The sequence below is a fragment of the Aristolochia californica genome, unplaced genomic scaffold (genome assembly GCF_029961685.1).
Source record: "Aristolochia californica isolate CCGP_79_NKW_82.1479 unplaced genomic scaffold, dmAriCali1.0.hap1 SCAF_3, whole genome shotgun sequence".
Classification (NCBI taxonomy): domain Eukaryota; kingdom Viridiplantae; phylum Streptophyta; class Magnoliopsida; order Piperales; family Aristolochiaceae; genus Aristolochia; species Aristolochia californica.
In genome coordinates, this window is record NW_027181992.1 from 7214492 (window position 1) to 7230029 (window position 15538).

The window sequence follows — 15538 nt, forward strand, 5'->3', positions numbered from 1 at the left end:
GTCTATAGGCCTCCCTTCCTGCATGAGAATTGCCCCAACTCTTTTCCCTAAAGTGTCGGTCTCTACAATGAATAGTTTAGAGAAATTTTCCAGGGCTAAAACAAGCATTGTGGTCATGGTGTGTTTTAGCTTTTCAATTGCTATTTGGGCCTTGATTTTGTTAGGACTTTGCTCCCTGGATTTTTTTTTTTTCGGTTTCTTTCATAAATAAAATCATCCTTTCTCAAAAAAACTGTTGTTTGGGCCTGCTCATTCCAGAGGCAGGTGTCCTTCTTGAGTAACCTCTTGAGAGGTTCAACAAATTTCTGTGTCCTTCCACAGATCGACGGTAATACCCGTAAGCCCAAGCAATCCGCGGAGGCATTTGACATCCTGAGGGGGTTTCCGCTTGAGCATGTCTGCTACTTTTGAAGGGTCAACAGAGACACTTTTCAAAAATTGGCCTAGGTAATCCAACTGGTGCTTATTGAAAGTGCATTTCTTGTATCAGCATCATTTAAAAAAACAAAAGAAAGTGCATTTCTTTTGATTAACAACTAGGTGATTGTCTTTGAGTATTTGGAGGGTTAACCTCAAATTGACCAAGTGTGCGACATAATCAGAACTGTAAACCTGAATGTCGTCAAAGAAAGCTAGTATGAACTTACGTAAGGTTGAAAAATCCAATTCATCAAGGCTTGGAATGTGGAGGAGGCATTAGGGAAGCTAAACGACATCATTAAGAACTCATAATGCCCTTCGTGAGTTTGGAAGGCTGTTTTAGGCGTGTTTTTTTCCTTCGGCCTATTCTTGTGATTCCTTGATTTCAGGTCCAACTTGGTAAACACCTTGGCTCCTCCCAGTTCATCCAAGAGCTCTTCGATTGTAGGGATAGGGAATTTGTCCGATATTGTGATCTTGTTTGGTGCCCTGTAATCAACACAAAAATGCCATCTCTAGTCCCTTTTTTTTTTTTTTTTTTTTAACCAAATAGCATTGGACTAGAAAAGGGGCTGCTGCTGGGCCTTATAATTCCAGATGACAAGATCTCTTGCATGATCCTGTCTATTTCAGCCATCTAATAGAAGGGGTACCAGTATGGTCGAATGTTGGGTGGTTGATCACCTGCCTTTAAGGGTATGGAATGGTCATATGAATGTGCCAGTGCTATGTTAGGAATTAGACGCCCTAATTCCAAAACTAACGAGAGTAATAATAATAATCGCGGAAGAAGGGAAAACAAGTAACGAAAAACAACAACAAGATTTATACAAATTCGCCTCAAGGTGAGATTACGTCCTGTCTTCTATCGTTGCAGTAATCCACTATGAAGATGAAATAGTTTACAAAAAAAATTGCATACACTTACAAGTGTTTTTCTCTAACTTCTCAGCATGCAACTAATGATGCTTCTAGGATGATAAAACCCTAATAGCGGCACCCCCAAATATAAAGTGAAAATTAGGGCAACTGGATTACAAGTATGAAATCCCCAAACTATTCTTAATGATCCGCGTACCTACTCATTGTAGGGCGTTGATTAGGCTCCACAACTTAACATGGTAGCCCTCAGATGATTTCAAACACTTGTAGGAACATAGTGATCAGTCCGGCAAGCTCTGGGGGAACCTCTCTGGGAGTACCTCGTCCATCTCAGAAATCCCATTAAATTCTAATAGGGAACCATGTCCTTCATACTCCGAAATTCTGGTCATAACTTTGAGAGACACCTCTATTGTGGCCAAAGCGGGGTCTCCTTGAAACCATATTGTTCTCCCATTGAGTTCGAAGGTCATTGAGAGATTTCTCAAATTCTGATAGGCGTCACCTTGGAGCTGAAACCAGGCCATCCCCAAGACCACGTCAGCTCTTTTCATGGCGAAGAGATAGAAGTGTTGCTTGATTCTCAGTCCTTGGATTTTGAGGTTGGGCAAACTCTTCTGATATAATACCCATTAGCAATTTTAACTCCAAAGGGTCTACTGCACAGCACTGGAATGTGCAATTCTTGGATTAGAGAAGTACTGGTGAAGTAGTGGGAGGCGCCACTGTCAATGAGGACCACCGCTTCACATTTGCCAAGCAAACCCCAAAGCTGACGCCAGACAGGATAGTGATTATCCTGTAGGCGGATCAAGTTGAGAATCACGGGAGGAACGAAGATATCCGCCCTGAAATCGTAGAGAAATCTTCTCTAAATCGATTCAAAATAGCAATATCATTCAACAACCCTTGACAAGCCCGGGCTGCAGCTCAAAAGAAAGCAAACCCTAACCCGGGTTCAATACAAAAGATCCGATTAGGGATCCGACTACTTACCGGATCCGATTAAGGATCCGAATATGTACCCGCATCAGATATTCTCGCCTGCATCAAAAGCTTAAGGGTGTTGCTCGTGGTGATCCCTCTACGCAAGGCATCTATCGACATGGTGACAAGCTGTTGCGTGAGAGCCTCCTATTTGGTTGTTCTGACGTTGTTGGGTTCTAGTGGCTCGTCCTCTTCGTTGAAAATGATCATCATGCTCATCTGCCGAAGCCTGTAGCGATGACCCAGAAAGTATTTCTCGTTTGCAATGAAAGCAAAGGCCACATTCTCATTTTGCTTGAGTTTTTGCCTCATACAGCTATTAGAAGGCATATTCGCATCTTGCCGCTGCCGCCGCCGCCACTACCATGGCCACCGCCACCCGAAGAAGGTCCAGTGTGGATTTGTGTTGCAATAGCACCTTCGAGGGTGGAGGGGGTGAAACCTTGTTGGTTTAGGTGCTGGGGGTGATCCGGGATAATGATGTTTCGATCACCCCTGTGTTCCGTCCTGGTCTCACTACCTTGGGCCCACACTACTTATTCTCCCACATGTGATCCAGGACCGAGTTTCACTCGTTGGTTCAATAAGCTGCTTCCATGAGTGCGAGCAACGAGTCGAGTTGGTTCACTCGTGAGATGGCTCAGGCGTCCTCCTTCAACCTATTAATGAATGCCCCCATTAATACATAGTTGGAAGCTTCGACTAGCGTGACAAACACTCTATGATGGAGCCATCCTATCGGAGGGCGAGGAGGATTTCATACAAGCCTCCCATCTACCGAGGTTTGAATCGTTGGAGGACCAGCAAATCGAAACTGTGACCATTTTCTCCATTGGCGCCTGTTGTTCTACCATTTGGAACCAGTTCTCCATCGAGACGCATTGTTCCTCCATTGGGAACCAGTTCTCCATCGGCTCTCGTCGTTCCACCATCTGGAACCAGTTCTACATTAGCATGAGTCGTTCCACCATTTGAAACTAGTTAACCGCCTTTCCTACAAGGAAGTCACCGTTGCTGGAATCTTCTCGTGTTCCTCAACTCCGTTTACAACGAAGTATGGTTCGGTGCAATACAACCAACCATATGGGTCCTTTCCTGAGATGAGTGTTAAATCCATTCTCCTCCCTTTTTTCCAGTGATTTCCTCCGATAAAGGTTCCTTGAGGTTTCTTCCCATGCGATTTGCCGATGTCTCTCCTATCGGCAACTTCTCTTTCCCTTCTCTTCGCATCCCCTTGCTGATTTCCATCATAAGCTCTTGAATCGATAACATATCGGATTTCAGCTCCTCTGCCCCATTTTTCAAATCTGAAATCTCCTTTTCTGCAGATTTGACTTTGCCTTCCATTTTTTACTTCATCATGCCCCAGCTCGAATTGCTTTGATACCACATCAACATTTCAAAAAAAAAAAAAAAAAGATTTGCAAGCTTTCAATGGTTTTGATATTGACAAATTCTCTTTACTAAAATCACTTCTTTACTTGATGTGGAATGACATGTTTGCATGCTTGTGTTGGAAAATAGTAGGGGTACCATATGGTCGCAGTATTGCTGTCTGAAGGTCTGTGTATTTCTAATCGCCGCAGTATAAGAATATTTGGCGCTAATGAATCTTTACCTGGCTAGAGCTCCTTAATGGTTCTTGTCATGTCTGTTTGTATGATATTTCCTCTCAGGCTCTGGAAATTCTGAAGAACATTCCTGAGGAAACAAAGAGACGACTAGCTTCAAAGGGTTATCACCCTCAAAATGGATTTATTATGGAGTGTTTACCTGTGCCTCCAAATTGTTTGTCTGCGCCTGATGTATCTAATGGAGTTGCTATTATGTCTTCTGTAAGTTTTAATAATTGTATTTGAGAACGATCCTGAACACTGGCTTGGATATATATTTCTCCTTGAGATTAAATTGAAAAGTAGGTGTTTTTCTTGTTATCAGGATCCCTCTAAGTCTCTGCTAAAAAAAATTCTTACTGTGATTGGGACCATTAGGAGATCAAGATCTGGTTCTCCAAAATTTGAGTCCAATGAGATTGAGGCAAATGCGTTGCAATATGTAGTTATGCAATATTTGCAGCTCAGAGGTACTAGTAAGGTGAGTATAATAGTGGTCATATGTGCATGTTGTAATTCTTCAGTGGTGATAAGTTTTCTGATAATACTAGTAACTCTGTTCTTATACGTCTTAATTGCTGCAAGGCTACTGATGACTTCCGGAGGAAGTTCTTGTTGGGCAAAGAGGAGGATGGTAGTGGCTCCAAAGCATGGCTGGAGAAAATGAAAACTCTGTTTATTCGAAAGGGATCGGGATTCTCATCTCGATCTGTAATTAGTGGTGATGCATACAAGGGTGTAGATGAAATTGGTATTCCCCTAGAGATTGCCCGGAAAGTCACATTTGAGGAAAGAGTAACTGCTCACAACATTTTGAGAATGCAAGAACTGATGGAGAAAGGTTTATGTGTGACATACAGGGATGGGACGACAAGTTATACAGTCAATGAAGGATATAGGAAGCGTACAACATTGAAAATTGGACAGATAGTGAACAGGGCAATTATGGATGGTGATGTGGTTTTCATCAATCGACCCCCTACAACCCACAAACACTCTTTACAAGCATTTTCTGTATATGTTCACAATGATCATACAGTCAAAATCAACCCTCTTATTTGTGCTCCACTATCTGCTGATTTTGATGGAGACTGTGTTCACCTGTTCTATCCGCAGTCCCTTGCGGCTAAGGCAGAGGTTCTTGAGCTGTTCAGTGTGGAGAAACAACTTCTTAGTTCCCATACTGGGAATCTTAACCTCCAATTGGTGCATGACTCACTTTTATCACTCAAACTTCTCTTCAAGACATTTTTCTTGAGCAAGCCAACAGCACAACAGTTAGCAATGTTTGTTTCTTCCATTTTACCAGAGCCTGCTTTGCCTAAGTCTTCTCAACATGGGCCTCTGTGGACTGTTCTCCAGGTGCTGCAGAGTGCTTTGCCAGCTGATCTTGATTGCTTTGCAGAGAGATACCTAATCAGGCAGAGTGAGATGCTGAGACTTGACTATAACAGAGATTCACTTCAGTCATCTTTCAGGGAAGTGGTTACCTCTGTTTTGATGGAGAAGGGCCCCAAAGAAGCTGTCAAATTTTTCAATCTTGTACAGCCATTGTTAATGGAAATTTTGTTCTCTAAAGGGTATAGTGTTGGTCTGAGAGATTTTTTTGTTTCGAAAGATGTCTTAGCAGATCTCAAGATGAAGGTTCAGCATTTTACTCATCAGATGCAGCATATGAGATCAAGGAATGATGAATTTGTGGAGTTGCAAGTGGAGAATGATCTGAACAACATGAAACTACCAATTGTGACCTTTCTTCTGAAACTATCTGCTATGGGAAACTTGATTGATTCAAAAAGTCGTTCTGCTATCTGTAAAATTGTTGAGCAGCTTGGATTTTTGGGGCTTCAACTCTACACGAGGGGTAAATTTTATTCTAAGGGCCTGGTTGATGACATGTATTTGTATTACAAAAGCAGGTTTAATGGATCTGATTGTCCCTCTGAGGCATTTGGGTTAGTGAAGAGTGCTTTCTTTGAAGGTCTGAATCCCTTTGAAGAGTTGACCCATTCAATCTCATCAAGGGAAACTCTCATCCGTTCATCTCGAGGTCTGACTGAGCCAGGAACATTGTTCAAAAATTTGATGGCAGTCCTCAGGGATGTTGTTATGTGCTACGATGGAACAGTTAGGAACATATGCAGCAATTCTGTGGTTCAATTCGAGTATAGGGTGGGACCTATGTGTAATATGGATAGTGTAGCTCCGGCTGGTGAACCTGTTGGCATACTAGCTGCCACTGCAGTGTCAAACCCTGCCTACAAGGCTGTTCTTGATTCCTCTCAGAGTAACAATTCATCATGGGCACTGATGAAGGTAGCATCTTTTTTTTTTTTTTTTTTTAAATTTCTTTCTGATTCCTTATGGCTACTTTGTTTGCACCAGTGCCTTTATTTCCGATATGTATCAGGTATCGGCCAATATGTATTGGCTTTTACGCCCAATACACCCATATCAGCTGATTCTGGCTGGCACAGGGGAAGCATGTTGGCCGATACACCTGTTATGTATCGGATTTTGATTTCTCTGATATGTTGGAAATCCTATACGCCTATCACTGATTTTTTAATGGGGAAAGAAAAAAAGAAAACAAAGTCTTTTTGGTGAGGATGTTTCTCTTTCAGGAAGTACTCCTTTGCAAAATTAATTTCAATAAGGAGTATGTCAATGATCGGCGGGTGGTTTTGTTCTTGAATGACTGCAACTGTGGCAAAAAGTATTGCAAGGAGAATTCAGCATATATACTCCTAAATCTGTTGGAAAGAATCACTTTAAAGGATTTTGCTACTGAGTTCACTATCCAGTATGTATTTTCCTTCTTTCTGATATGAACTGTACTCTACTTAAAAACTATTATATCCATAACTCTTGACTTCTGCTGGTAGATATCAGAAGCAACAAAACTCAGAAGGTGCAGAGACAAACTTTAGTCTTGTGGGTCATATTCATTTCGACAAGGTTGCTGCCGTTTCTTTAATCCTTTTAGTTTATGTAATGCTTTCATATGATCTGGACAACATGCACTTGTTTTGGAACTCATACTATGCTGTACAGGTGAAGTTGATGAAACTAAATATTGGATTAGATGAAATCTGTCAGAAATGTGACAAGGTTATAGAGTACTACAGGAAGAAAAGAAGCAGTATATCACATTTGCTGAAGGAAACTAGACTTTTTGCCAGGTGTCTCTCTCTCTCTCCCTCTCTCTCTCTCTTATAAACACACACACACACACACACACATGTGAGACATTGCAAGTGGTAAGAGAGAGAGAGGGGGGCTGAACGAATGGGAGAGAAAGAAGTCATCTCTCCTCTCGTGTAACTCTGTATCTATAACGATTCAAGTTACAAAAAATAGAAAGTAGTCTCTCTTAACATATGTAGAGATCAATTCAACTCTAATTCTGTAGCCTTAACTACTTAGGAAGCTAAAATAAAATACACACACACACACATAGCATGCTCGTCACGTGCACAGTAAGACATGTAAATGCATTTTTTCAGTTGGATTTTTAGTATTGTTAGAATTGTGGATGATCATTAAATACTTGATATTTAGCCATAGAAAGAGTATAGTTCAGGGATTTCTTACCCTTATTGCAATAAAATATAGCATTCTTATTGTCCTTGAAGATTAAAAAAAAGAGTACGATATAGGCGTGGATGTTAGGTTGGTTGGATGGAGAGACAACGGCAGAAGAGAGAAAGAAAGTAGTTGGGGGGAGGAGAAAGAAACGTCTGTGTCTCTTTGCACCCTAGATTTCATTATTTATTATGTAATAACCTTCCTAAAATACAACTAGATCCTTATCCTAAAAGGACAATAAACCTCAGCTGACTAAAACTAAGACACTAAATCCAGGGAACCACCTAGGGAACAAAATAAGAAACTACCTCCTAGAGCACTTAAGGTTCGGGTCATGCATACATAAAACAAAGTCGATGGAGAATGGAATAAATATGAATCTTCATGGTGTATCATTAAGATTTGCTAGTCGTTTGTCATACTTTCTTTTCAACAGAAATGGGAAACATATTTTATGATGGACTTTTTAATGGTTTAAGTGCATGTTCATTTCTTGGGGATAAGTCAGTCTCAATGGATTAAGTGTGTAGATTTAAAAACAGAGAACTGTATGAAACAGATAGAGAAAGCTTTTACTTAACTGACAGCTTTGCACTCAAATAACTGGTCTTTTTGGTGGCTTCTTTGTCAGTTGCAATTGATGTAGTTAAGGAACAATGTTGATTTATTATTCTTCTTGGTTTCTCTTTCACCAGTGAAGAAGTGTAATTTTTTCTTTTTTTTTATTTGTAAAGTGAATGCTGCACTCTCAAGAAGCATTGTGTTGGAGAGTGGTCTCAGGTGCCATGTCTACAGTTCTACCAAAATGGAATTGCCAGTTCACGTGATGATAATTTCAAGGAAACTTCAGAGGTTATGGGTGATGTTATCTGTCCGGTTCTGTTGAAGACTATTTTAAAAGGTTCCATATCATAGTTTCTTCTCTTTGTCTTTGCCTTATTTTTTATTTACCATATGTATGCGATTATCTTATATGTTACTATTCATAAATGATTGGTTGGTGTATAGGGGCTGCCGTCTTTTTGGGTTCTCTCTCTCTGTCTCTCATATTTCTCTCTTTACTTTCGTTTTATCTCCTTTAGTTTCTAAATCCTAACAGCACATCCAACTCTTCCCTATAAACTATTTTGCTCTTATTTCAATTGTTGAAGCCCCAGGATATCAGATTATCTTTCGAAATGTTGATTACACATACACCCCTTTTACCTGGTAAGACTAGAAAATGCAAGACCTCCCACTAGAAGCGCCCCACTCCCCTTCCATGTCATCATTGAACCAAAGGCGCTGGTCAGATTATTAAGGGTCTCAATTGTTATATTTGTTTTAAATAAATTTTATCTTCTTGTATATATGCGCAGGTGACTCTCGATTGAGCCAAACGAACATAATATGGACCCATCCAAATTCAATGGGTTGGGTGAGGAAGGAAGGCAAGTCACTGAAGGGTGAAGTTGCATTAGAAATATTGGTGGAGAAGGATGCAGTGAAGCAACACGGTGATGCTTGGAGGGTTGTGTTAGATTCTTGTCTGCCACTGATGCACCTCATTGATGTGAATAGATCTATCCCTTATGGCATGAAACAGATTCAAGAACTTCTTGGAATTTCATGTGCTTTTGAGCAAGCTGTTCAGGTGAAGCCCTTGTTTCCCAAACAATAGAGGGATACACTTTTGGATTGTTTAGTAGACGCAATTTCTTAATGAAGTATTCCACATCAAAATATTGTTATGATTTTTTTGCTTCATTCATGAGGTTTGTTGTGTGTGTCTTTCCCTTTGCTTGATTAATCAATCCATTGTTTAACTGAATTAATTCTTAACAATTACCCTTAATTTTTACTATCTGGAGTTTTAACATGGTAACTTTTGCAGCGACTTGAAATGTCTATAAATTCTGTTGACAAAGGTGTGCTTAAGGAGCATCTGAAGCTCGTAGCAAGTAGTATGACCTGCACTGGAAATCTCATCGGCTTCAATCCTGGTGGTTGTAGGGCACTTTTTCGCTCTTCAAAAGTTCAAGTGCCAATGATGGAGGCCACACTATTTGTAAGAAATTATTATGTACTATGTTTGAAGGAAGTGAGAGCAGCACTTTTGCTTTCTGTAATGCCTAGTTTTATCTTCAATGGTTCTAAAAAATTATAATTGTCTTTATTGATCTCTTCTGAATTTACAGGCACCTATGAAATCTTTCGAGAGATCAGCAGAGAAATGCTATTCAGATTCTTTATCTGGGACAGTTGCTTCTTGTGCCTGGGGTAAAACTGTGTCTATTGGAACAGGAACACAGTTTGAATTTATATGGAATGGAAAAGAGGTACTCAATTATTATTGTCAACATCATTTTTTTATGTTTTGTCATACTTATATTCTTGTTAATTTTGTGGCCGTGACCTTTTTGATATTTTGAAACAAAAAAAACTATTTTCACAAATTGCTGGTCTAGTGCCAAAGTTTGATGGAATATTATGATCTTGTTGGCTAGATTAATTAACATCACATACTTCTGTTTTGCTAGATGAAAGCTAATGAAGATGTTAAGTTAGATGCATATGAGTTTCTGCATCTGGTAACAACCTCTTTTAGAGAAAAAGAGGCTAGTACTAAATGTATTGGTCTGGAAGTTGATGAACTTGATGGAGACGAAGACCTGGCTTCGTCTCCTGAGCAGCACATGGATTTTGATGAACCACATTTTGATGAGGGTAATGCTAGTAAAAAAAGCAATTCGGGCTGGGAAGAATCAAAGCAGAGTGCATGGTCAAGTTGGAGTGCTACTGATACGGGACCAAATGCAAGTTGCAGCGATCCTGTGGATAACTCTGATGCTTGGAAATGCTGGAAATCTAAGGATGCAGATATGTGGGATAAAGAAGCCCAAAAGAATTCCGCTGCTTTGGCTGATGAATCTAACAGTAAGTCAGGGTGGAAATCAAGGAATGAAGGATTCAAAAAAGGACCTTGTGATGCTGTTGATACCTCTGATGCTTGGGAATGCTGGAAATCTAAGGATGCAGATAGGTGGGATGAAGAAGTCCAAAAGAAGACTGATGGTCTGCCTAATGAATCTGACAGTAGGTCAGGGTGGAAACCAAGGAATGATAAATTCAAAAGGGGTCCTTGTGATGCTGTTGATGCCTCTGATGCTTGGCAATACTGGAAATCTAAGGATGCAGATAAGTGGGATAAAGAAGCCCATAAGAAGCCTGCTAGTTTACCTGATGGATCTGTGAGTAGGTCAGGATGGAAATCTGGGAATGAAGGACTCCAAAGTGGTCCTCGTGAAGCTGATTGTAACACTTCTCTGAGTTACTCAAAATCTGGCGCTGTCTGGGAGTCAAATGATTCAATGAATGTGTGGGACCGAAGAAGACCACAAGTACATAATGATCCTAGCACACCAAAGTCCAACTCATGGGAAGATTGGAGACCAAATTCAATTCCTACTGATAATGCTTGGGAAAGTTTAAGATTCAATGCAGGATCTGGGCTTGATGGTTTGGAAGACTCGAGAAGAAATGACACTCAAAAGGTATCCCCAGATGAATCAAATGCTTGGAATGCTAACTCAATTCAAACTCCCAATGATCAATCTAGTCCACTTGATGATTGGGCTTCAAAGGAAATACACGCTAAGAGATCTCCAGCTGCAGATAGTTGGACTGGTAGTAGGAGGCATGGCTGGTCAAAAGGAGTTACAAAATCTCATTCTTTGGATGCTTCAGTTGCCGGTGTTTCAAAAAATGAGAAGAGTCATTCAACTAAGGTATCTGATCATTACAGTGCTCAAGCCAGTCGCAACACAAGTGGAATTTTTACTGCAACAAGAAGACGCAAGGATCAATTCACAACCGAAGAAGTTGAAATACTAAATGATGTAGATCCGGTCATCACAACAATAAAGAACGTTCTCCACAAGTCCAGGTAACCCGTCTGTAGTATTGCTTGTACTGTTTATTTGCAAACACATGCCTGCACTTGGCTCCTGTTTTTCTGTTCTTTCTTGGTCAATATTTATGCGCTGAGATTGTTCAAAGATGTCTTCCTCTATCTTGGTTCTCTTCAGATGTGCTATTTTCTCTTTGTAACTGATCAGATTGTAAACTCTCCCACGTGCAGTAATTGTGAGCGGCTTTCTGATGATGATCAAAAATATATCTTAGAGAATGTATTCAGTTATCATCCTGACAAATCAGCTAAAATGGGCAACAATTTTGAATATATCACGGTATGTTGATTGGAATTTCTGTCTCTTTATTTGCTCTAGTGATGAAGTTTTAGTATGTAAAAAAGTAGCACTTGAGAGATGAAGAGAAGAGAGTGGAGAAAGAAGAACTAGAAAAGTCAGAAAGGACCTGTCATCAATTGAGTGAAGACAAGCATAGGGATCGAACTCAACCCGTCTGTTCTTATATTAGGCCATTTAAGTGACAATTTAGTTTATGGACTAAAACACTCTTCTCTCTAATACAAATATATCTGCTCAAATCTTTTTTTTTTCTTTTTAAGATGGTGAGAAATTCATTCAATAGAGGAAGAAATACACATTACAAGGAGCAACTAGCTGAAGAGAACAACTAGTAGAAAAGGTTAAAAATTACAAAGTGAGTTATATACAAAATAACTCTATGAATATAAATTTAAAAAAAAAGAAACACTCAGCCCGGGTCAAAAGGATAGGTATCACTTTGAACTAAACCAGCCCAAGTTACTCCTTATTGGCCCAATTTTTTATTTTTTTTGATAAAAGTGCATATATTGATAAACAAAGGAGAGAAACAAACCTAGCTTTGGGGGCCTGACTCCACAAAAAAATGTTGGAGAGAAACACCCGCCTTGAACTTGAGAATCCGCTAAATGATTAGCAAACGTGGAATTTGGATCCAATTACAGCTTAAATCAGAAAGTAAATTACAAATTTCATTAAACACGTCCCAATGCCACCACGGGGGGTAATCATGGTTAGCACACCAATTGATGATAACTTTCGAGTCACCTTCAATTAGAAGGGGGCCAGAGAGATGGCTAGTGAAAACCTTGAGCCCATGAAGAAGGCCTACAAGTTCTGCAGTAGTAGAATCAGCTATGCCAAGGGGACCTGCATATGAATAAAGTAGATAACTATTTCCATTGTGGATAACCCCACCAAATCCTGCAGGACCAGGGCAACCTAATGCACTGCCATCAAAGTTGAGTTTTATGAAACTAGGAGGAGGCGGAGTCCATGAAGCCATAACAGGGGTCGGCGAGGGAGGATCATCTGAGCAATAGATATCCAGTTTCCTCTGAAGTTGGTGTTACTGAATGTTTTGAATTCTTTTTTGTTTAAGAGCCAGATAGAAACCTGTCCGGATATTTGATCAGTCAACACCTCAATAGGCAAAGACTTGAGGCTGAAATTCCTGTTGTTGTGTTCCTTCCAAAGAGCCCAAATAATATGCCCCACACAGCAAGATAACATCATTTTTCCTAACTTTGGGAGCTTTGCGTTGGTAAGGGAGATGATAGTGTTAGCAATGTTTCCAGGGGTACAAAATTGAAGACCAATCCTGCTTAAGAAAGATGTCCAAACTCGGTAGGCAAATTTGCACGACAGGAGGACATGGGAGGCTGTTTCTGGAGCATTTGCGCAAAATTGGCAAAGTGGGTCCAGGACAGGGGTACCCCGCCGGATTAAAGCATTTGAGGTCAAAATCTTGTTTTTGCACGCAAACCAGACAAAAAACTTGGCATGTGGAGGGATAAGCAGGTCCCAGGCATATGCAGCGGGGTGATTTGGTTGGATTGGTAAGTTGCTTAAGAATGAATAGGCCGAAGAGGTAGAGAAATTTCCCTTAGAGCAAGGGTTCCAGATCAGGGTATCTTGGGAAGAGTTTGGATGTCTGAGCAGGAGAGCGAGAAGGAGCTGGGATGCCAGGATGGCTTCAGTGTCAGAAAGGTTTCTTCTAAGATTAAGATTCTAGCTCCCATTATTAGACCAATTGTCCGAGATATTGATCTCTGAATTATTATAGAGAGAGAAGATTTCTGGGAAGCTACTTCTGGGGGAGGATTGGCCCACCTACCAATCAGTCCAGAATTTCAAATAATTTCCATTGTCGATGTAGCATTTTGTGGCCGTTTTGAATTTAGGCAGGAGTTGAGCAATTGTCCGCCAGAGGGCATGAATACGTCCTCCTCCTATCCACCAGCCAGAGGGGAGCCTTGCTTTTTCTTTGATAAAAGCATTCCAAATCAAATACCGATCCATGTTGTACTTCCAAATCCATGAAGCCATAGCAGGGGGTCGGCGAGGGAGGATCATCTGAGCAATAGATATCCAGTTTTCAAATGCCGATCCATGTTGTACTTCCAAATCCACGAAGCCATAGCAGGGGGTCGGCGAGGGAGGATCATCTGAGCAATAGATATTCAGTTTCCTCTGAAGTTGGTGTTACTGAATGTTTTGAATTCTTTTTTGTTTAAGAGCCAGATAGAAACCTGTCCGGATATTTGATCAGTCAACACCTCAATAGGCAAAGACTTGAGGCTGAATTTCCTTCTGTTGCGTTCCTTCCAAAGAGCCCAAATAATATGCCCCACACAGCAAGATAACATCATTTTTGGGAGCTTTGGGTTGGTAAGGGAGATGATAGTGTCAGCAATGTTTCCAAGGGTACAAAATTGAAGACCAATCCTGCTTAAGAAGGATGTCCAAACTCGGTAGGCAAATTGGCACGGCAGGAGGACATGGGAGGCTGTTTCTGGAGCATTTGCGCAAAATGGCCAAAGTGGGTCTAGGACAGGGGTACCCCGCTGGATTAAAGCATCTGAGGTCAAAATCTTGTTTTTGCATGCAGACCAGAAAAAAAACTTGGCACGTGGAGGGATAAGCAGGTCCCAGGCATATGCAGCAGGGTGATTTGGTTGGATTGGTAAGTTGCTTAAGAATGAATAGGCCGAAGAGGTAGAGAAATTTCCCTTAGAGCACGGGGTCCAGATCAGGGTATCTTGGGAAGAGTTTGGATGTCTGAGCGGGAGAGCGAGAAGGAGCTGGGATGCCAGGATGGCTTCAGTGTCAGAAAGGTTTCTTCTAAGATTAAGGTTCTAGCTCCCATTATTAGACCAACTGTCCGAGATATTGATCTCTGAATTATTAGAGAGAGAAGATTTCTGGGAAGCTGCTTCTGAGGGGGGACTGGCCTACCTACCAATCAGTCCAGAATTTCAAATAATTTCCATTGCCAATGTAGCATTTTGTGGCCGTTTTGAATTTAGGCAGGAGTTGAGCAATTTTCCGCCAAGCAGGCGAGAGGGCATGAATACGTCCTCCTTCTATCCACCAGCCAAAGGGGAGCCTTACTTTTTCTTTGATAAAAGCATTCCAAATCAAATGCCGATCCATGTTGTACTTTCAGATCCACTTCATCAGCAGAGCAGAGTTAGTGAGAGAAGTATCTCTAATTCCCAAACCCCCAACTGCTTTTGGCTTACAAACCTCTTCCCATTTAACCAAGTGGTATTTATTTTCCGCATTTGGCCCTCCCCATAGGAAATGCCTCTTAAGGAGATCAATTCTATTTCTGATTGACGCTGGACAAAAGAACATAGACAGGTAATAGTTAGGTATTCCTTGCAAGCATGATTTGATGAGAGTTAATTTGCCAGCTTTTGAAAGAAATTTTCCCCGCCAGGTGGCAAGTCTCCCTTCCAAGCGCTCAATGACAGGGTGCCAAGAAGCCTTAGAGGGGATACTCGGGGTCAATGGCAGTCCCAAATAAGTTCCAGAGGATGACTCTATATGGCAACCAAGATAATTAGCCATAAAGCTTAAGAGACCAGGTTCAATATTGTAACCAGAAATAGAGGATTCTTCCCAACTGATTTTTTGCCCCGATGAAAATTCAAATATATTAAGCAAAACACTTAAGTTTTGAATTTGACTGAAAGTGCCATCGCAAAAGAAAATAGTATCGTCTGCATATTGAAGTACGCTTATATCAAGGGCAGGGTTAGGAGAAATAGGATTTAGCCATCCAGATGATTTAGCCAATCGAGTCATAGCAGC

The 15538-nt window shown here is 40.8% G+C and overlaps 1 protein-coding gene across 2 annotated transcripts in view; it reads left to right on the forward strand.

Moving 5' to 3' along the window:
• The window catches only part of LOC137958869 (DNA-directed RNA polymerase V subunit 1), a 72160-nt gene that overhangs the window by 39510 nt on the left and 17112 nt on the right, over nucleotides 1-15538 (forward strand). For both annotated transcript variants that reach the window (XM_068806055.1, XM_068806056.1), the window contains exons 8-19: nucleotides 3966-4124; nucleotides 4228-4383; nucleotides 4488-6218; nucleotides 6527-6705; nucleotides 6788-6860; nucleotides 6957-7084; nucleotides 8225-8391; nucleotides 8849-9123; nucleotides 9364-9537; nucleotides 9668-9808; nucleotides 10010-11415; nucleotides 11611-11719. In XM_068806055.1, the coding sequence (XP_068662156.1) occupies nucleotides 3966-4124; nucleotides 4228-4383; nucleotides 4488-6218; nucleotides 6527-6705; nucleotides 6788-6860; nucleotides 6957-7084; nucleotides 8225-8391; nucleotides 8849-9123; nucleotides 9364-9537; nucleotides 9668-9808; nucleotides 10010-11415; nucleotides 11611-11719 (4698 nt within the window). The remainder of the gene's footprint in view (nucleotides 1-3965; nucleotides 4125-4227; nucleotides 4384-4487; nucleotides 6219-6526; nucleotides 6706-6787; nucleotides 6861-6956; nucleotides 7085-8224; nucleotides 8392-8848; nucleotides 9124-9363; nucleotides 9538-9667; nucleotides 9809-10009; nucleotides 11416-11610; nucleotides 11720-15538) is intronic.